The sequence below is a fragment of the Macaca mulatta genome, chromosome 1 (genome assembly GCF_049350105.2).
Source record: "Macaca mulatta isolate MMU2019108-1 chromosome 1, T2T-MMU8v2.0, whole genome shotgun sequence".
In the NCBI taxonomy this organism is placed as follows: domain Eukaryota; kingdom Metazoa; phylum Chordata; class Mammalia; order Primates; family Cercopithecidae; genus Macaca; species Macaca mulatta.
The window spans coordinates 54,297,176-54,320,860 of NC_133406.1; the positions used below are offsets into that span (position 1 = coordinate 54,297,176).

Here is a 23,685-nt window from a genome sequence, read left to right on the forward strand (position 1 = left end):
CATTTTAAAATGTAACATGCAAGTACCTGAAAATTTAACTATGATGAAAATAATTAAATCTGGATAACATATTTTCTCCTTAACACTGAAAAATTTAAATGAAGTATAACTTCTCTGGTAGAGTATAATTATAGGAGAGTGGGAAAACAGTATGCACATATATAAGTATTCACCCCACAAGTCTTCATGACATTCTATTTTGTGCAGAGTATCATGGGAGTTCAATGTGACAGGAACAATAGGAATTGAAACCAATTTATATTGTATGATAACTGTTTTGACAGATTTTATAAAATTTAAGGAAAGCAAGACTTTTACCTGCTTATAAGTTTTACTTACAACTAATGTTACTTAATGTCCCAGGTCTGCAAATTATTCTTACCACATGGACTAAAAATACTACTCTTTCAGAATCATTGACTCTGTTCCTTCTAACCAACTGCTGGGTTTTCATTGCCAAAATCATCACTGTGTATCCTCAGTGTCTCAGTGTCCTTTTATCCCCCTTATTCTCTGCTAGATCAAAAATTATTTTGAAGAAAAATCTATATATGGGAAAACTAGGATTAGATCACTATAATCTTATACTTCATAAATATAAATGTAACCAAATATTACAAATGGAATAACATCATTCTTTCCTCATTTTTTCCCCTTAATTCGAAGCAATAAAATATAATAGCTTAAAACTCAATCACTGGAGTAAGCCTGCCTTTCGAAACTCTTCCACTTAACATTTATGGGTATTTAAAAAAAATATCTCTTCGCTACCATTTCCTTTCCTACAAAACAGACACATTTCATGTGCTTCATGGATTGGTAGGAAAAATAAATAAGACACACATCTGCATCCCTTAGAAGAGACCTTGAGATATTGTAGATACCAAATAAGTATTATTTCTTATGAATTTATTCTCTCCTTAGTCACTACCTCAGGGAGGTTTTTCAAATACATTTTTGGCCCTTCAATCATTACTGCTTATCTTATCACACATAACCAAATAGGTTATAATTTCCTGGGGCTGAATTTTTTAATTTGCTACCTTCGTCACCTCTGAAATATTTGTTTTATCACAGACTTGTGTCCTCTCTTTAAGTTCAGCAGTTGATTTGGCTAAGGAGATAAAAATGTATAGATCTGAAGCCTCTAGCAATGATTGCACATTTTGCACATGCCCCAGGGAGCTCATATTCAAATAGAGCATTTTTAGATTCAAAGGGCAGGCTTCATGGGTTATTAAAATTACTTAAGTTCAACGTTAGATGGATTGGATAAGCAGATTTGATTCACTGGGTATTCTCTGGAAAAAATCTCTAGGATAGAGATGGGGAGATGGAGGCAAGTGCTCAAAGTAAATCACACACTAACAACTTTTTGCTGGCACTATCTTAAATTATGTAGAAAGCCTAAGGTGTTTAGAAAATATCAGAATCGTGGAGGACAGAAATATGGTCTAAGACTGGAGGAGAGGGAAACATAATGTTAGCTGTTGGTTACTATGATATTTTTAGCTTTTGTTTTGGTGATAGTTCATGGAACTTACTATATTATTGAATTTAACTAATTAGATAATTCAATGAAAAATAAGAACACTTTGTATGAAACAGTAATGAGTTTGTCATGAACCAAAGGTTATGATTATTTTCAGTCCATGCACCAAGGAGAGAAAGATAAAGGGAGATAGAGATTAAGAAAGAGAGAAACTTAAGAAATCTAAGAAAGTGAAGGAGGAAGAGAAGGAGGAAGGGAAGACAAGAAACAAGAAAATGTATATGCTGTTCATTTTCCTTATTATGGAGTTTCTGAACACTCAGAATGGCATTGAATTTAAAACTGCATATAAACACACATTATCTCAACACTGTTATTTTTGGGTTTTCAGGTATCAATTGCTAGGTGAGATTAATTACCGTGAATGTGACACAGATGGATGGACCAATGATATTCCTATATGTGAAGGTAGACATAAAATGTATTTACAAGTATATCAAAATACCTTAAATAATCTAAGATTTTTTAAAATGTCTTACATTGAAATATCTTAAAGTCTCTAATTAAATATTTTTATTTATTTATTTTTGTTTCTCATATAATGTAGAGTGGGAATCTAGTCATTTTATGACTATATTCTTGGTGTTTCAAAAGCCAAATATGAATGCAACCTGATCTAATCTAATAATTGAAGTATTAGACATTAGAGAATCTAAAACTCATTTTTATTTCCTTTTGGATTTTAATGGCTAGAAATGCATATAAGCATCATTAGCTATGCTTCATTAGCTATGCTAATGAAGACCAGAATTTTACCTTTATTAATGAAGAGGCACTCACCCAATAACCACCCAAATGCAGGGATCTATGGTAACAGCTGAAGTGGAGAACATGACTGAGATCTCCCACCAAGGGAGGTTGCCTGTGAACTTACCTTTACCGAAAAGAGGAATAAACTAAGGGCGAGCTCTGTTATTTCTTACTGTTCTGTAAAGCAAACAGTGAAAATGAGAAAACGTAGATTCTGTTTTCATGCTGTGAGCTAATAATTCAAATCCCTAGTCATTATGGAAATAAAAGAAATCAATCAGAGTAGTATTTCCTAATTCCACAGTAAGTAGTAAGTGGAGAGAGATACAGAAGAAGTGTGATAATCATTCAAAAATTCTGTCAACTACAGAAAAGAATGGAAGATATTTTTCATCTATGAAGATGAGAGGAAGAACATTAATGTTCTAGAGAACATCTACATTGAAATCACCTGGGATGCTTGTTAAAAATTAAAATCTTTGGTTACTAAAAAATGCCCTACTGAATCAGTATCTTTGGCATGAGCATACAGGAAGATATCCCTAAAACTTTTATTTTAACAGGCATCCTGAGTCATTCGATAGTACGATTAAGTTTGACCACAATCTTAGAGAAATTGGAAAATATTAATTAGAATCAAAAGAAGTACTCAAATTATTTTGAACACTGAAGTCGAAGAGGACGGAAAATTAAGGATGATTTCTCTATTGAAGTTAATGTCATAACGTTTGCTTTTACATCTTTTAGGCATGCGGTGTTATATTATGCTGGGGCATAAATGAAAATGTTGTATTTAATTATCTCAAGCTTTATATTTCTTAATTATTTAAAAATACTTGTTTGTTACTACAAAAATACAAGCTAGCATTGAAAGTAGTAATTTTCATTGTCCACTCCCATAGAAAAGAATCAGGAATAAACATTCCATTTGCTTGTTTCTTAGAAACATGTATCTCTAGCAAACAGGTATATCAAATGCTTCTAAAAATAATTTAAGTACATTCCTCCAATCTTATCCTGAGGATGATTTTATGCATACACATATTTTTCACAATAAACTTTTGAAATTCTGTTAGAAAACATTGTATGTATTTTCTTCAGTTGTGAAGTGTTTACCAGTGAAACCACCAGAGAATGGAAAAATTATGAGTGGTGCAATGGAACCGGATCGGGAATACTATTTTGGACAAGTAGTACGGTTTGCATGTAACTCAGGCTACAAGATTGAAGGAGATAACGAAATGCATTGTTCAGAAGATGGTGTTTGGAGTAAAGAGAAACCAAAGTGTGTGGGTAAGATACACTTACTCTTTTAGTATTTTTAGCTTTTCAAATGTAAATATACATTAAAACATCGTTCATTCTAAGGAGTATCAGCAATATTAACAATAGCTAATGTTTATTGAGCACTTACTATCTGCCTGTAATTGAGCTAAGTTCTTCGCATGCATCATTTCATTTTACCTTTCAAAAAAATTCCATGATTTATTTACTCATCACTTTTATTTTATAATTGAGGAGACTGGTGCAAAGAAGTTAAATACATGCCCTGGATTATCATGGCATAAAGAGTCAAGTTAGGATTTAAATGTAGGTTATCTGACACCAGAGTCCATGCTTTAACCATAACTCCATTGTAGTTGCCTCTTAGGCTGAAAGAGAATGCTGAGCATTTTTGCTGCAAGTTGTAAGACCTCTGGAATAGACATTTGTTTTTAATTTTGAAAGCCATAGATTCATTATGTATTTCCAGAGATACATTAAAATGACATTCATTTTTGAATAACACTTCTGGGAAGCAGACCTGTTTTATATTTGTACTGCAAGTTTACTATAAATGTTGCTGAAATGAACAGAATCCACTAAATAAATCATTGCCTCTTAAAAGAAGTTTTATAGTAAACTGTAAGCCAGAATATTTTTAGTCATAATACTGCCAACTTGTGCATCATGACCAATCAATGATTTTGGCTGCTGTGGTAAAAATCGTGGTTGATTTGTTTAGTAGTACCATAGTGCAAGTTCATTTCACCAATAAATGTTTGGCAGAAGTTTCTGTTATATTTATATTTTAATATTATCTAAAATCCCTAAATTATTTTTACTTTTAAAGTCTTTTCTATCTTAGATACAGAGAGAAGAATTTCCTTCTTAAGAACTCTTTCTGACAACAATAGTTCTTTATGTTAAAAACTAATATTTTTATTTAGCATAGCAAATATCATGTACTTTAGAAGTACATGGACGGAATTTACATCCTTACAACTAGATTCTTGTGGTTAGTGAAACCTTCCTGGAATGGCTGATGCCTACGATTAAGTCTTAAAGAAAAAAATGAGATTTGGCAGATGAAAATGAGAGCAAAAGCATACCAGAGTTCAGGGAAAGGGAAGTGGAAGGGCAGTAAGGTTTTAAGGAGCATGAAGCACCACTGATTCTTGTCCATTGTTCCTAGGCACCTTAGTGTAGAATGCAAGTAGGGAATGAGTCAGTGATAAATAGAAGGTGGGCCAATACAGAGTGCTGCATGCACCATGCTGAAGAACACGCCTTTTATTCAGACTGAATTGGGAATCAATGAAGGATTTCAAGTGGAGTTACGATGTGTCTACTTGAGAGGTCCTTAAGCTACACACAAGGAAAATGGATTAGAAAGTGGGAGAACAGAGTTTGGGAAACTAATGATTGGCATAATCCAAGGTAAAAATGTTTGAGACAAGTGGGTATAAAAGATGATGGCCTTTTTTTTTTTTTTCTTCTGAGGAAATCTTGGCTAAATAGTGATGACACAAAAACAGGTCAGTTACTTTTCAGAGGTATAAGACACTGAGTTAAATCAATGTCTTTGACGAAGAGTCCTGTTGATAATTGCTGTCTTACCAATAATTTGAAGATGTGTTATTTTTTGCAGGTCATTCAGTGAAAAATCACAATAAAACTGTATTTATGGTCAATTTTATATATACACTTGATGAATGTTACTGGTCACTATTTATTTCAAGAAGGCTAATTTGTCCTGAAACTAAATAAAATTAGAAGAATAATTTTAATCAGAATTTTAACTTTCTTCAGATAAATCATTTATTAAGTGGTCAAGTCAAAACAGAACTTTTGTTTGGTTGACTGATTTACCTGATGGAAACATTTCTGTTTTCATATAATTATGTCCTGGTCACAGTCCTTTAATTTGCAATAAACATTTTGGAATTTAATCCCTTCTATTTAGAAATTTCATGCAAATCCCCAGATGTTATACATGGATCTCCTATATCTCAGAAGATTATTTATAAGGAGAATGAACGATTTCAATATAAATGTAACATGGGCTATGAATACAGTGAAAGAGGAGATTCTGTATGCACTGAATCTGGATGGCATCCATTGCCTTCATGTGAAGGTAATGTTACATTTATTTTCTGGATCTATACAAATTTATCACATATTTTAATTAATTCTTTTAATAAAGCCACTTATTTTAATCAAAAATAAAGTGCTAATTTATGTAAATAAACTATTATTAAAAATACATAGAATTTTCTGTGTTCAAGGTTCATTTTGAGAACACTTCATACGATACACACACTCTGAAAACAGACATAAACAGGGCCAGAAAAGTTCAGTAGCTTATTAAGTCATTGAATTATCATCAAAAACCATGTCTGGAGTAGAGCCAGGACAATAATAGACTTCCTAATGCTCAGTAACATACAACTCTCAAACAAGTAGATTGCTCTACTAATGCCCAGAATTTATTTAAATTATATTAATATTTTAAAATACTTTAAAAATAACTTGTATTACTAACAGGTGAGGAAACTCTCAACTGACAATGGAATTAAGTGGAAGGAAATGAATGTTTTGGTTAACAACAGGCTCAGTATGACTCAACAGTGATAATGGTGCTGGAAAATGGAAAAACCAAAAAAAAAACAAACAAACCCCAAACTCTCTTAAGTTTCGTTATGGAGGGATGTTATACGGAGCCAAAGAGTTCATTTCAACTGTGCTCTTTGCCCACCAAAAAGTATATCTGGGATAGAGTGTTCTACTTAACTCACTTCATTTTAAAAGGGAAAGTTTCAAACTATCGTGGCCAAGAAGAGAGAATATAGACAGTGGCGGACTTTAAGAAATTATGCCATAAGAAGTACAGTAAGAAGCTATAGCTATAGTGTGGTGATAACTGTTTTGAGGTATTTTCAAACACTTATAAAATGAGTGAGTTTGCTTTTGATGAGGACTCCTACAATGAGTGAAACGAGGAACAGTGTTACCACATATGGTCCAGAAATCTAAACGGGTGATACTGCCATACTGTGAGAGAAAGAAGAGTTGAACTCTTAAGAGCCCTCTGAACTTTAAATCCCGTGATTCATAAATACATGTTTAAACTGTGCTTTAGTAATCCTCTTTTATAAAAAGAATAGTTAATTTTGGGTTAATTTTATACACTAAAAAAATTTTGGTTTGAGCTCACAAGTGTCTCCTTGGAAAACATATTTTTCTTCACAATTGCGTGATCTCTACTTTTAGGCACTGTTAAGAACATATTTTAGAAAAAAAAAATGAACACGAGACAGTAATAACCCACATCTCAAATCCATGTTTGGCTAATGGTGTGTGGGGTCCAACTATTTGTCTTCATGGCATTCATAGTTCCTAAGCAAAGGAAGTGCATGCACAAGTCCTTTGACATTAACTTCTACCTGAAGTATATTACTTCCAGAACCCCTCTCAAATCTACAGTGAATTTATCGAATTTATCCATCCAGTAATCAAAATGTAACTTATAAACCACTTATTTAACATCAGAGCCTTGCTGTGTATTGAAGATAAACATTACAATAAACCACCATTTCAGCTTTCAATGAATTCAAAATAAGACTCTGGGAATTTAGTTTTATTTGAACATGTAACTCTGTAGCATGACTACCCCCTTGTAGTCATCTGATTATTTCACCTCTTTTACTTGTTCACTTTGCTACCTACTTAAAAGTCTTCCTTAGCACATATTTGTTTTCACAATGAGAAATTCATCTGTTTTTCCCAAATGTGTTACTGCATTTCTATTCTTGCTTCTCTTGAACACTGATTGATTCACACACACACACACATACACACACACACACAAACCAAGACTCTATATTTATAAAGCATTTTTCTTTTATATATTTTTTTCCATTTCTCAGTCACAAATACAAGTAAAACCTGAATATTCAAGGCTATGCTTGAGGGTCCTGCTTTCTTTAGGAAAAGAGATACCAAGAGAAGGCACTGGGATTGAGTACTCCTTTTCAGAAGACAGTTCACTAATAATCAATATAAATAAAGGAAAATTCATCCAAAGTTAGTTAAGCATACACTCTCTCACCATGTTTTATTTTATTGAAATATATTTTACACTGATTAGATATAGAGAAGTCTTTCTTAATAAAAGAATTCCACTCTTTGTATGCCAATATAGCATAAACATGACTATTTTCTTGGTACAAAGCAAATATCTACTTTCTGATATAAGATGAATTCAAAATCTATGCACATCATTTTCTCTGAAATCAGGTAACTTCAAACTCTCTTTGTTGCTTCTAAATCTATAAGAAGTTTGGAACTAAATAATAAGATAACATTAAAGTAAAATAATCTACTTAAATTTTAAATACTTAAATTTTCTTCAATCTGGTCTATGGCACATACATGTCAGAGGACTGATTGAATTGTCAAAACTTTGGTCTCTGTGTCCAATAGGAACAATCTGTAACAGAAAGTTATTTACAGAAACAATCAAAGGTACCAAGAACTGTTAAATTAAAGCTATCTTTGATCCAAATCTATTTCTTCCCTGTACAGATTGGATTTTCTATTGGTTCAAAACACAGAGTGCTAACCTTGAATTAGTATTCTAACTTCAAATGACTAATGCTTGTTTCCAATAGTAGGAAAATATGGATAATCTCAAATATTATTTTGGATAAAGGTACAGGTTTGAACAATGTTTTAATAACATGATTTATTTTAAAAATAATTGTGAGTATACGAAATTAAGGTTTATCACAGGATTTATGTCTACTGCTCGAGCATAATCACCAGAAGTCCTTCTATTCTTAAAAAAATTGTTCCGTATTATTTTATTGATTTCTTAGTTAAACTCTTGTTTTTTTGTATCTCATAGCTTTTGACTTCAAAAATTGGTATTAAATTGAGCTATATCATAAGGAAAAATAATTGAAGATACATAAACTGAACTTTAATGAGTATATGAAAATATGATAGAGAAGAATGAAGTGACAGAAAAAAAGAAAAAAGGAATACATTTAAGACTCATTTGAAGTTAGTGTCAACATCAAACACTGAAGACATTTTACATAAAATAGTAAAATTTTAAAATAGTAAAACTTTAAAACTTGTATACTAAGTCACATACATATTATTTCTCATATTATTATTGCTAATCTAGATATATTATCCTGTTAGCTATAGAGATATATTAAAGTTTATTCTGTCAGAATGAAGTATAAACTTAGGAGCTGAATGGACACAGTGGAAGTATGGTATTGAGAAGAGGAAATATGTAATGAATAATTAAAACTTTATAAAATTTTATGTTTAACTAAATATACAAGTTATAAGAAAGGAACGGTGGTAGTATAGAGAAGAAGTAGGAAAATGGCAGGAGATGAGATGTGACAAGTAGGCAGGGCCTAAAAATTAAGTAAAGTAGAAGACGAGAAGCAAAAAATATAAAGTAAAGGAAAATAATAAAATATAAAAGAAAAGCATCACTTAGACAAAGACAAGGAGAAGCAGGAGAATATAAATATATGAGGTAATGGAGAACACCAAAAAGTCCATAATCAACAGAGCCAAATATTACAGAGTTTTGTCTGTTCAGTTCAATACATAATTAGGAAGCCCATAGTATGTACCAGTGACTAGAATATGTGAAATGCAAAGCATTTCTGAATTTGGACATTGGAGCTCATTGGTAGCTTTTATCAGAGCAATGACAACAAAAGAGAGGTGTCAGAAACTAGGCAGTAGTGAGTTGAAGAATAAATGTGAGACTGGAAAGTGGAGATAGCAATTACAAAATGGTATTTTAAGGATTTTGGTTTTGAAGGGGTGGGGAAATGTAGTACATTAGCTAAATTTGAACAAAGTGTTGAGAGAAGGGATTTAAACTGCAAAAGCTTCCATATCAATTTAAGAGCATGGTTGATAAGGTAAGAAAGAAGGAAGGAATAAACAATGGTTTAAAATACAGGGGGAAATGAAAGAATTAAAGCTAACCTGAATTTGAAAGCAACACCTTACCATTGAAGACTAAACAAAATACTTAAATCAGTATAGATACAGATATTGTAGAGGAATGCTGGAAAGAAGTATAGGGAACTCACTACTGGTGGTCTCAATTGTTTTGTGTGAATGGAGACTTATTATCTGTTGATGAAGAGGCAATTGTTTCAGGTGACTTGAGAAAAGTGAGGAGACTATGGATCATTTACTGTGGGAAATCAAATAGTAAATAAATTGGGGGTATATAAATTGATTTCAAGCAATGCTGAATGTCCACCACAGCTTTTTAGTCCAAAATAAGACTCCAATATAAGTGGTCATATAGCTTTTCTACAATACTTAAAATGCATAGTATTTTATTTTAAAAGAAATATGGCAAAAGGATCCAATATTGAGATATAGCAGAGTTAATGGAAAGGAATGAGAAGGTGCTTTATAGATTAGGACACACTGGGCCAAAGGATGGCAAACTATAGGCTGCAGGTAAAATACAACTTGCCCCCTTTGTGTAAACAAAGTTTTATTGAAACACTGCTGTGTTCATTTGTTTATGTATTGTCTATCACTACTTTTGTACTGTAATGGCAGAGTTGAGTTGTTGCAGCAGAGACCTTTTATCTGGCCCTTTACAGAAAAGGTTTTCCAAACCCTCTGCTCTTTTATCCTATTATATAAGAAAAATGTAATGCAATATCTCAATGTTTAAGATATTAAGACTAAAGTTTATTTTCATTCATGTTCACTTTCAATGTAGATCAGAAGAGACTTTACTCATTGTATTAATTGTAAGAATCAGGTGACAGAAACACCATTTTTTTCATGTCCTTCTTTACTCACTGTGTCATTGGGAAAGAGAAAATAAAAATTCACACAATGGCTTTTAAAACTTCTCTCTAAAGTGAAAGATACTACTTCCACTTTTATTATAGTCTCTTACACAATCACATGGCCACAGTTACTTCAAAGAGAAAGGGTTGTGCAGTCCTATCAATTGTCCAAAAAAAAAGAAACCCTGAATATTCGTAAACAATCCTTATGAGAACCACAGAAACCAAAGAATAGAAGGAAAATGAAAGTAAGAATTGAAGTTATATGTGATGAGATCATTGCCAGTTATGGAAAGTCATGAAGTATGGAACGACTTTGGAGAAGAAGGGATTAAGAGCCCAGGAGATACAAATACGTCAGATGACAATATAGTGAAGGAAAAAATAAGTGACATACCAGAAAGGATACTATGATGTGTTCATTTTAATGCCATTTTGTATTATGCTAAGGACAAATAAATAATACCTACTTTTAAATGTTTGTATAAATGATGAATTTTAATGGATATTTCTACATTATCCACACATCCATTTTCTTTTCAGAAAAAACATGTAATGTTCCTTATATTCCAAATGGTGTCTACTCACCTTTAAGGATTAAACACAGAACTGGAGATGAAATCAGGTACCAGTGTATAAATGGTTTTTATCCTGCAACCCGGGGAAATATAGCAAAATGCACAAGCACTGGCTGGATACCTGCTCCAAGATGTTCCTGTAAGTTCCATTCATATCTTGACCCATTTCTTAATTCTGAAATTTCTTTTAAATGCATAAAAATGGGGACTCAATAGAACCAAATATTTGTCTTATTGTGTATATAAAGTAAGGTTGTTGGAAGTATTCCTTAGTTTTGGAAGTTGCCAAAACTCAATTTTTTTGCTACTCAAAATTAAATGTGTATGTGTGTTTATGAATGTATGTTTCCCTTGTTAATAAAGTCTTCCAATATCTGAATTAAAAAACTAGATTAAAATAATGTTATCTAACACATACTATATTAGTGATTTAATGCATTGTAACAAAATACCCCAGAAATATATTTACTTAAAACAACTAACCTTTATTATCTTACAGTTTCTATCGGTCAGGAATCTGAAAATGGCTTATATACGTAGTTGTGCACCAGACTGTCTTCTTGTGTTGCAACCAGGATCATGGCCCAGGCCACAGTAATGGGAACTGCTACACACTTTTAAACAACCAGGTCTCATGAGACCTCACTCACTATCATGAAAACAGCAAGGGGGAGATCCACCCCCATGACCAAATCACCTTCCTCAACATTGGGAATTAGAATTCAACATGAGATACGTGTGGGGACACAGAGCCAAACCATATCAATTATCTACTCACACACCGTTAACTACAGTCATATCTATTTTTTCGAAGTGAGACACTAAGTCCTGCATATATCCAAGGGGAGAGAAATTAGGCACCACTATTTGGAGGAAGGAGTGTTGAAGGACTCCAAGTCTTAGTAATTTCCTAGTGTTGGAGGTAATTTCCTAAAACCATTACACGTAGCAAAATACCACTCAAGTCAACAGAGTATTTTATTTCTGGGATGCTCCTTTACCCCTTTTTAATATTTTTCCTATCTCTACGATCAAATTTATTTTCTTTCTATCTAGCAATACATAGACAAGATGTACCACACTTAAACTATATATTCCATGAAAGAAAAATATGATAAAAATGATTGATCAATGACTTCAACTCTAATTCCTGGCATAATTCCAGTCCCTAAGAGAGGAAGCTATTATCAGTATGAAACAGATTTCAATGTGCATAAGAATTATAAGGAAAATATTTAATGATTTTATGGTTGGCTTATGACAATGTAGTTCAGCCCAAATGTATCTAAACATATATCCAACTATATTTGGATTTCAATTATTAACGTTCAACAATGAACCATTTGGCGTTCTCATGGGCAATATAAAGAAGTTGATCAGTTATATGGTTTATCAGTTTGTAATTTCATTAAATAACCATATCTAATTATCAGATGCAAGACTTTATTCTCAGGCCTGCTTCATTACTCACTGTGTCATTGAACACTTTAATGATTTAGGGGAAGGGCAGTACAAATTAACAATTGGAATGATACAGACGATGATAATGAATCTGCAATAGGGCAGATTCAGCATTCAAAGAGGATCTTATGTTCTAAGCTGAATCTAATAAGATGAAATTTAACAATGTTGATTCTAAGATCCTGGGCCTGGGTCAAATAAATTACAGTATGAATATATTAGCAGTAGTTATAAAAATTAGTGAATATTTTTATCAATTTCAAGATCTGTCTGAGCCAACTTTATGATGGAAGCACCATAAATGCTGTGAAACCAAAAACTACATTTGCAGAAGGGTAACAAGTGAAATGAGGCTATTTGAAGTCCTTCTATTCTCAGCCCTGATGAGACCCTCTGTGGGTACTAATATTTGCTTCAAGGAATCAATTTGTAAAATGGATAAAAACAGATGTAAATGTGACAAAATTAGAGAATAGCTAAATAGCTCGAGCCTGTGGTAATGATATACGTTTTTAATTATACCTCCTTTTTATTCCTCTTGGAAAGAAATCTCAGTGGACAATTTTATTTTATGACATTCTGGGAAAACCCGTAATAAGATGGATACTCATACTTGTTTTGAAATCAACCACAAGCTTTCAAATCCCTGCTCTACCATTTAATGTGAAATTCAATTGAAATCTTTAAGACACAGTTGCTGCAAATCTAAGACTCAAGCTTTCCCAATGCAGAATTATTGTTAAGCAAAGTCCAATAGTAAATAGAAACCATTCCAAATCTTTAAAAAGTGATGGGGAAAAATGTAGAATGTTACTTAAAAGAGATAAGACTAAGTAAATGTTTTAATTTCAACACTGGGAGCTTCCAATAAATAGGGAAAAAATCTATCAATTACAAGATATGTGGATTGCAGGCCAAGAAACTATACTGAAAGAAGTATCATTCACTAGTCTTTGTTAGAGAAAGACATTTAGGATATACAATTGTTCAGTTTATAATCCACATAATAAATATTTGTAGAAACTACATGAAAATTTCTCTAATCAAATACCAAAGAAAATAAATCACTGAATTTAAGAAAGAGGGAGATGAAAAAGAATATTTATATGAGTGTGTGTGTGTGTATGTGTGTATTGAAATTCTTTTTAACCTATTGCATAAGGTTTATCAAAACTTAATCAACTTTCATGGAAAACATTAATACCATTTTGTTATTGAAAGTGCTAGATGGTTGTAAATAATCTCATGAAAAGAGCAAATTTTCTGAAAAATATATAAACCTGTTAATATGATAAGCAAGATAGCACTCAAATGTATTTGTCAAAATAAATATATAGTAACTCGGTAAAATGTAATTATATTGTACCTTACTTAAACATAGTTTATGACATTAAAATTATTTTGCTGTCCAATTAAAATTGGGAATAAACAAAAAATGTTAACCAAAATCTTAACTATTTGGATATGAAGAAATATTTCTAGTGTGTTTCTCTGGTTAAATAAAGACTGGAGAATTTGGCTCAATGAATTGTTTGAGGCATGAATTAACTGTTATTTTTCTGTGTGGTATCATCAAAGAAAAATTTTTGTGTTTCTGTATATTTTTACATTGTCTTAAATAAATAGGAAAGCGCCTTATTTATTTATTTATTTAGATTTTTCGAGATGGAGTCTCGCTCTGTAAGCCATGCTGGAGTGCAATGACACAATCTCGATTCACTACAACCTCTGCCTCCTGGGTTCAAGCGATTCTCCTGCCTCTGCCTTCTAAGTAGCTGGAATTACAGGGGCGCACCACCAGACTGGGCTAATTTTTTTTTTTTGCATTTTTAGTAGAGACAGGGTTTCATCATGTTGGCCCGACTGGTCTCAAACTCCTTACCTCAAGAGATCTGCCTGTTTGAGCCTTCCAAACTGCTGGGATCACAGGTGTGAGTCACTGCGCCCAGCCCATGAATTCAATCTAAAACAAATAAAAACCTTAAATCCCTCAAAATACTACCTCCTTACATTGAGTTGTTCTGAGAAGAAAATGCAGGGCTCTTGTTTACTGAAGAGAATAGAAAAAAAAAAAAAAGAAATACATGAGCTAAGCAGTAACACTGACATACTTCTCAATCGAAAACCTTGTTTAATTAGCCAGAGATAAGGTATGTGTATTTAAGGGAAATACATTAAATAGGTCTGTACATTTTTCTTTCTGGAGAGCCTTCATACAAATTTACGCATCATATGATCCACAGACATAATTTCATCTTCATTAACAAAGACCTTCTCGTCACATATCTCAGTCATCAGTTCTATCATTTGTTTGACCTAGAAACCCTAATGGAATGTGTAATTATACTAAGAAGAGAATATAATTCAGTGATAAAAATTTATCTCTAATATGATTATTTGTTACAGTAAAACTTCTTTATACTTTCTTTAATTTTTGTTGCAAGTGAGACCTTGTGATTATCCAGACATTAAACATGGAGGACTATATTATGAGAGCATGCGTAGACCATACTTTCCAGTACCTGTAGGAAAACATTTCTCCTATTACTGTGATGAACCTTTTGAGACTCCTTCAGGAAGTTACTGGGATTACATTCATTGCACACAAGATGGGTGGTCACCAGCAGTACCATGCCTCAGTAAGTAAACCTCTAAACTGCTATACATGTATAAAACTTTCAAAGATCGAAGAGAGGAGGGCACTTAAGTGATTACACTTGTCTTATGTAACAGAAATAGGGCCAAGAAAAGAGTTGTTCAAGCAAAATGACCAAAATAGTTCTTTCCTATTATGAGGATTTCTTCTTGAAAATCACAGGCGAAATAAATATAGGGACTTGATGAGAATATCTATGTAATTTATACATCTTTTAATTACAAAAACTAAAGATAAGTAATATTGAATATTGATATTTCTTTTTGTACAAACCTTTGTTAGTCACTTCAGTTCGTCTCCAGTCATACATTATTTTTGGATATTTATGCAATCTTATTTAAATATTGTAAAAATAATTTTCATATACTATTTTGAGCAAATTTATGCTTCTCCTTTACTTTATTTATTTATCATTGTTATGGTCCTCAGGAAAATGTTATTTTCATTATTTGGCAAATGGATATAATGAAAATAATGGAAGAAAGTTTGTACAGGGTAACACTGTAGAAGTTTCCTGCCATCCTGGCTACAGTCTTCCAAAAGAGCAGACCACAGTTACATGTACAGAGAATGGCTGGTCTCCTACTCCCAGATGCATCCGTGTCAGTAAGTACACTGCTCTGAGATCCCAGCATGTTCATGTCTTTCTAAATAACAGAGATGACATTCTAAGACTCATCTATATTAACTGTGGCAAAATGTTTATGTCAACTTGTTTTGCCAGCAGACCTATTTCATTTTTGGTTTTTCAATTGTGTATAAATAAATATACAAATTTCTTGATAAGTACATAGTAAAATAAATTATCCTATTAATGGGCATTAGTCAAGAATACAGTAAAATAATTTGAACACAATACTTGTTGGTTAAATTAAGTCATAATGAAGCGGCATCACTCTCTGGGTAAATACCCGAGGTTCATTATCTCACACCAAGAAGATTAAGGGCATGGACACACACACGGAGTGAGTTTAGGGGCACAGGTTTAATAGGCAAAAGAAAGAGAAAGGACAGCTTCCTCTCTCGTGAGAGAGAACGGCACCTGAAAGTGAATCCCTGCCCCTGGTGGGGTGCACTGGATTTTATAAACAGCCTTGAGGAAACAGTGTCTGATTTAAATAGGGCCCAAAGATTGGTTAGACCAGGAGTGATATTTACATAATATGCCGGGAAGTTGGCCGCCACACCCTAATGTTATAAAGCAAATGGGATCTTTGCCTGGCCAGCGTCGTGTTGCCTTCTCCTTACTGTACACGTGGCTGGCAAAGAGAAGGAAAGATGCAGCTGCCATATGAACATGCCTAGTCCCAGGTGGCCTTTTCCTATTGGCACAACTGCTGGCATTCACCTTGCAAGCTTCCAGCTTGCTTGTTTATGTTTGCAGTTCAATTTTATAGGCTCCTCTTATTAGAAAGAAAAGGATTTGGGGGCTGCTTTTCATTAGAAGGAAAAATCTTACCATTGACAACTGTACCTGCATTATCTGCCTAAACAATTTTTTCTTAACTCCTATATCAATATTAATATTTACATTGGAATCAATCATTCGACTCAAAGTAATTATACAATTTTATTTTAAAATAGAAAGTAAATATAGTGATAGCCAAAAATTCATATATTCAAGCAGTGATATGACATTTTTACAGTAAAGCTATTTGACTTTCTCTAGTATATGTAAGTACAAATGGGTATTCTGGGATATCGTGCATATTCTACTCTTAGAAGGTTTCCTACAGTGTTTATTCTAATATACATTTATATCACCAGTTCCTTCTTTGTTTACATGTTGTTAATGATTGGTGATGTCACATTTTAATATTTACAAATTGAGTGGCTATGAAATGTTATAGCACTGTAGTGTAAATTTGCATTTCTTTCTTTTTTTTAAATTATACTTTAAGTTCTAGGGTACATGTGCACAACGTGCAGGTTTGTTACATATATATACATGTGCCATGATGGTGTGCTGCACCCATTAACTCATCATTTACATTAGGTATATCTCCTAATGCTATCCCTCCCCCCGACCCCCTTCCCACAATAGGACCCAGTGTGTGATGTTCCCCTTCCTGTGTCCAAGTGATCTCATTGTTCAATGCCCACCTATGAGTGAGAACATGCGGTATTTGGTTTTCTGTTCTTGTGATAGTTTGCTGAGAATGATGGTTTCCAGCTGCATCCATATCACTACAAAGGGCACAAACTCATCCTTTTTTATGGCTGCATATTATTCCATGGTGTATATGTGCCATATTTTCTTAATCCAGTCTGTCACTGATGGACATTTGTGTCTATTCCAAGTCTTTGCTATTGTGAATAGTGCCGCAATAAGCATATGTGTGCATGTGTCTTTATAGTAGCATGACTTATAATCCTTTGGGTATATCCCCAGTAATGGGATGGCTGGGTCAAATGTTATTTCTAGTTCTAGATCCCTGAGGAATTGCCACACTGTTTTCCACAATGGTTGAACTAGTTTACAGTCCCACCAACAGTGTAAAAGTTCCTATTTCTCCACATCCTCTCCAGCACCTGTTGTTTCCTGATTTTTTAATGATTGCCATTCTAATTGGTGTGAGATTGTATCTCATTGTGGTTTTGATTTGCATTTCTCTGATGGCGAGTGATGATGAGCATTTTTTTCATGTGTCTGTTGGCTGTATGTTTTCTTTATTATTATTATTATTATTATTATACTTTAAGTTCTAGGGTACAGGTGCATAATGTGCAGGTTTGTTACATATGTATACTTGTGCCATGTTGCTGTGCTGCAGCCATCAACTCGTCAGCACCCATCAACTCGTCATTTACGTCAGGTATAACTCCCAATGCAATCCCTCCCCGCTCCTGGGTGCTGGGAAAATTGGCTAGCCATATGTAGAAAGCTGAAACTGGATCCTTTCCTTACTCCTTATACGAAAATTAATTCGAGATGAATTAGAGACTTAAATGTTAGACCTAATACCATAAAAACCCTAGAGGAAAACCTAGGTAGTACCATTCAGGACATAGGCATGGGCAAGGACTTCATGTCTAAAACACCAAAAGCAATGGCAGCAAAAGCCAAAATTGACAAATGGGATCTAATTAAACTAAAGAGCTTCTGCACAGCAAAAGAATGTTTTCTTTTTAGAAGTGTCAGTTCATATCCTTTGCCCATTTTTTGATGGGGTTGTTTGTTTTTTTCTTGTAAATTTGATTGAGTTCTTTATAGGTTCTGGATGTTAGCCCTTTGTCAGATGAGTAAATTGAAAATATTTTCTCCCATTCTGTAGGTTGCCTCTTCACTGTGATGGTAGTTTCTTTTGCTGTGAAGAAGCTCTTTAGTTTAATTAGATCCCATTTGTAGATTTTAGCTTTTGTTGCCATTGCTTTTGGTGCTTTAGACTTGAAGTACTTGCCCATGCCGATATCCTGAATGGTATTCCCTAGGTTTTCTTCTAGGGTTTTTATGGTTTTAGGTCTAACATTTAAGTCTCTAAACCATCTTGAATTATTTTTGTATAAGGAGTAAGGAAAGGATCCAGTTTCATCTTTCTACTTATGGCTAGCCAATTTTCCCAGCACTATTTATTAAATAGGGAATCGTTTCCCCATTTCTTGTTTTTGTCAGGGTTGTCAAAGATCAGATGGCTGTAGATATGTGGTACTATTTCTGAGGGCTCTGTTCTGTTCCATTGGTCTATATCTCTGTTTTGGTACTGTACCAAACCAGTACCATGCTGTTTTGGTTGCTGTAGCCGTATAGTACAGTTTGAAGTCAGGTAGCGTGATGCCTCCAGCTTTGTTCTTTTGGCTTAGGAGTATCTTGGCAATGTGGGCTCTCTTTTGGTTCCATATGAACTTTAAAGCAGTTTTTTCCAATTCTGCGAAGAAAGTCATTGGTAGCTTAATGGGGATGGCATTGAATCTATAAATGACCTTGGGCAGTATGGCCATTTTGACAATATTGATTTTTCCTATCCATGAGCATGATATGTTCTTCCATTTGTTTGTGTCCTTTTTTATTTCACTGAGCAGTGGTTTGTAGTTCTCCTTGAAGAGGTCCTTTACATCCCTTGTAAGTTGGATTCCTAGGTATTTGATTCTCTTTGAAGCTATTATGAATGGGAGTTCATTCATGATTTGGCTCTCTGTTTGTCTGTTACTGGTGTATAAGAATGCTTGTGATTTTTGCACCTTGATTTTGTATCCTCAGACTTTGCTGAAGTTGCTTACCAGCTTAAGGAGATTTTGGGATGAGACAATGGGGTTTTCTAAATATACAATCATGTCATCTGCAAACAGACACAATTTGACTTCTTCTTTTCCCAACTGAAAACCCTTGATTTCTTTCTCTTGCCTCATTGCCCTAGCCAGAACTTCCAACAATATGTAGAATAGGAGTGGTGAGAGAGAACATCCCTGTCTTGTGCCAGTTTTCAAAGGGAATGCTTCCAGTTTTTGCCCATTCAGTATGATATTGACTGTAGTTTTGTCATAAATAGCTCTTATTATTTTGAGATGCATTCCATCAATACCAAATTTATTGAGAGTTTTTAACATGAAGGGCTGCTGAATTTTGTCAAAGGCCTTTTCTGCATCCATTGAGATAATCATGTGGTTCTTGTCTTTGGTTCTGTTGATATGCTAGATTATGTTTATTGATTTGCATATGTTGAACCAGCCTTGCATCCCAGGGATGAAGCCTACTTGATCATGGTGGATAAGCTTTTTGATGTGCTGCTGGATTCGGTTTGCCAGCATTTTATTGCATATTTTTGCATCGATGTTCATCAGGGATATTGGTCTAAAATTCTCTTTTTTGGTTGTATCTCTGTCAGGCTTTGGTATCAGGATGATGTTGGCCTCATAAAATGAGTTAGGAAGGATTCCCTCTTTTTCTATTAATTGGAAGAGTTTCAGAAGGAATGGTACCAACTCCTCCTTGTACCTCTGGTAGAATTCAGCTGTGAATCCGTCTGGTCCTGGACTTTTTTTTGTTGGTAGGCTATTAATTATTGCCTCAATTTCAGAACCTGCTCTTGGTCAATTCAGGGATTCAACTTCTTCCTGGTTTAGTCTTGGAAGAGTGTAAGTGTCCAGGAAATTATCCATTTCTTCTAGGTTTTCTAGTTTATTTGCATAGAGGTAGTTATTGTATTCTCTGATGGTAGTTTGTATTTCTGTGGGGTCCGTGATTATATCCCCTTTATCAGTTTTTATTGTGTCTATTTGATTCTTCTCTCTTTTCTTCTTTATTAGTCTTGCTAGTGGTCTATCAATTTTGTTGATCTTTTCAAAACACCAGCTGCTGGATTCATTGATTTTTTGGAAGGTTTCTTGCGTCTCTATCTCCTTCAGTTCTGCTCTGATCTTGGTTATGTCTTGCCTTCTGCTAGCTTTTGAATGTGTTTGCTCTTGCTTATCTAGTTCTTTTAATTGTGATGTGAGGGTGTCAATTTTAGATCTTTCCTGCTTTCTCTTGTGGGCATTTAGTGCTATAAATTTCCCTCTACACACTGCTTTAAATGTGTCCCAGAGATTATGGTATGTTGTATCTTTGTTCTCATTGATTTCAAAGAACATCTTTATTTCTGCCTTCATTTTGTTATGTACCCAGTAATCATTCAGAAGCAGGTTGTTCAGTTTCCATGTAGTTGAGCGGTTTTGATTGAGTTTCTTGGTCATGAGTTATAGTTTAATTGCACTGTGGTCTGAGAGACAGTTTGTTATAATTTCTGTTCTTTTTCTTTTTCTGAGGAGTGCTTTACTTCCAACTATGTGGTCAATTTTGGAATAAGTGCTGTGTGGTGCTGAGAAGAATGCATATTGTGTTGAATTCGGGTAGAGAGTTCTGTAGATGTCTATTAGGTCCGCTTGGTGCAGAGTTGAGTTCAATTCCTGAATATCCTTTTTACTTTCTGTCTCGTTGATCTGTCTAATGTTGACAGTGGTGACAGTGGAGTGTTAAAGTCTCCCGTTATTATTGCATGGGAGTCTAAGTCTCTTTGTAAGTCTCTAAGGACTTGTTTTATGAATCTGGGTGCCCTGTATTGGGTGCATATATATTTAGGATAGTTAGCTCTTCCTGATGAATTGATCCCTTTACCATTATGTAATGGCCTTCTTTGTCACTTTTGATCTTTGATGGTTTAAAGTCTGTTTTATCAGAGACTAGGATTGCAACCCCTGCTTTTTTTTGTTTGATGTTTTCCATTTGCTTGGTAGATCTTCCTCCATCCCTTTGTTTTGAGCCTATGTGTGTCTCGGCATGTGAGATGGGTCTCCTGAATACAGCAAACTGATGGGTCTTGACTCTTTATCGAATTTGCCAGTCTGTGTCTTTCAATTGGACCACTTAGTCCATTTACATTTAAGGTTAATATTGTTATGTGTGAACTTGATCCTGTCATTATGATATTAGCTGGTTATTTTGCTCATTAGTTGATGCAGTTTCTTCCTAGCATCGATGGACTTTACATTTTGACATGTTTTTGCAATGGCTGGTACTTGTTGTTCCTTTCCATGTTTAGTGCTTCCTTCAGGATCTCTTGTAGGGCAGGCCTGGTGGTGACAAAATCTCTAAGCATTTGTTTGTCTGTAAAGGATTTTATTTCTCCTTCACTTATGAAACCTAGTTTTTTTTTTTAACTTTTTATTATTATTATTATTATTATACTTTAAGTTCTAGGGTACATGTGCATAACGTGCAGGTTTGTTACATATGTATACTTGTGCCATGTTGCTGTGCTGCACCCATCCACTCGTCAGCACCCATCAACTCGTCATTTACATCAGGTATAATTCCCAATGCAATCCCTACCACCTCCCGCCTCCCCATGATAGGCCCCGGTGTGTGATGTTCCCCTTCCCAAGTCCATGTGATCTCATTGTTCAGTTCCCACCTATGAGTGAGAACATGCAGTATTTGGTTTTCTGTTCTTGTGATAGTTTGCTGAGAATGATGGTTTCCAGCTGCATCCATGTCCCTACAAAGGACACAAACTCATCCTTTTTGATGGCTGCATAGTATTCCATGGTGTATATGTACCACATTTTCTTAATCCAGTCTGTCACTGATGGACATTTGGGTTGATTCCAAGTCTTTGCTATTGTGAATAGTGCCGCAATAAACATACGTGTGCATGTGTCTGTATAGCAGCATGATTTATAATCCTTTGGGTATATACCCAGTAATGGGATGGCTGGGTCATATGGTACATCTAGTTCTAGATCCTTGAGGAATCGCCATACTGTTTTCCATAATGGTTGAACTAGTTTACAATCCCACCAACAGTGTACAAGTGTTCCTATTTCTCCACATCCTCTCCAACACCTGTTGTTTCCTGACTTTTTAATGATTGCCATTCTAACTGGTGTGAGATGGTATCTCATTGTGGTTTTGATTTGCATTTCTCTGATGGCCAGTGATGATGAGCATTGTTTCATGTGTCTGTTGGCTGTATGAATGTCTTCTTTTGAGAAATGTCTGTTCATATCCTTTGCCCGCTTTTTGATGGGGTTGTTTGTTTTTTTTCTTGTAAATCTGTTTGAGTTCTTTGTAGATTCTGGATATTAACCCTTTGTCAGATGAGTAGATTGCAAAAATTTTCTCCCATTCTATAGGTTGCCTGTTCACTCTGATGGTAGTTTCTTTTGCTGTGCAGAAGCTCTTTAGTTTAAAGAGATCCCATTTGTCAATTTTGCTTTTGCTGCCGTTGCTTTTGGTGTTTTAGACATGAAGTCTTTGCCCATGCCTATGTCCTGAATCGTACTACCTAGGTGTCCTCTAGGATTTTTATGATATTAGGTCTAACATTTAAGTCTCTAATCCATCTTGAATTAATTTTCGTATAAGGAGTAAGGAAAGGATCCAGTTTCAGCTTTCTACTTATGGCTAGCCAATTTTCCCAGCACCATTTATTAAATAGGGAATCCTTTTCCCATTTCTTGTTTCTCTCAGGTTTGTCAAAGATCAGATGGCTGTAGATGTGTGGTATTATTTCTGAGGACTCTGTTCTGTTCCATTGGTCTATATCTCTGTTTTGGTAACAGTACCTTGCTGTTTTGGTTACTGTAGCCTTGTAGTAAAGATTGAAGTCAGGTAGGGTGATGCCTCCAGCTTTGTTCTTTTGACTTAGGATTGTCTTGGAGATGTGGGCTCTTTTTTGGTTCCATATGAACTTTAAAGCAGTTTTTTCCAATTCTGTGAAGAAACTCATTGGTAGCTTGATGGGGATGGCATTGAATCTATAAATAACCTTGGGCAGTATGGCCATTTTCACGATATTGATTCTTCCTATCCATGAGCATGGTATGTTCTTCCATTTATTTGTGTCCTCTTTTATTTCACTGAGCAGTGGTTTGTAGTTCTCCTTGAAGAGGTCCTTTATTTCCCTTGTAAGTTGGATTCCTAGGTATTTTATTCTCTTTGAAGCAATTGTGAATGGAAGTTCATTCCTGATTTGGCTCTCTGTTTGTCTGTTACTGGTGTATAAGAATGCTTGTGACTTTTGCACATTAATTTTGTATCCTGAGACTTTGCTGAAGTTGCTTATCAGCTTAAGGAGATTTTGGGCTGAGACA

At 34.3% G+C, this 23,685-nt stretch overlaps 1 protein-coding gene across 8 annotated transcripts in view; it reads left to right on the forward strand.

Annotated features, from left to right (window-relative positions):
* CFH (complement factor H) overlaps nucleotides 1-23,685 on the forward strand; it is a 133,437-nt gene that overhangs the window by 21,595 nt on the left and 88,157 nt on the right. For all 8 annotated transcript variants that reach the window (XM_028851648.2, XM_078002022.1, XM_078002024.1 and 5 more), the window contains exons 4-9: nucleotides 1,884-1,960; nucleotides 3,404-3,595; nucleotides 5,529-5,699; nucleotides 10,966-11,139; nucleotides 14,906-15,100; nucleotides 15,547-15,723. In XM_028851648.2, the coding sequence (XP_028707481.2) occupies nucleotides 1,884-1,960; nucleotides 3,404-3,595; nucleotides 5,529-5,699; nucleotides 10,966-11,139; nucleotides 14,906-15,100; nucleotides 15,547-15,723 (986 nt within the window). The remainder of the gene's footprint in view (nucleotides 1-1,883; nucleotides 1,961-3,403; nucleotides 3,596-5,528; nucleotides 5,700-10,965; nucleotides 11,140-14,905; nucleotides 15,101-15,546; nucleotides 15,724-23,685) is intronic.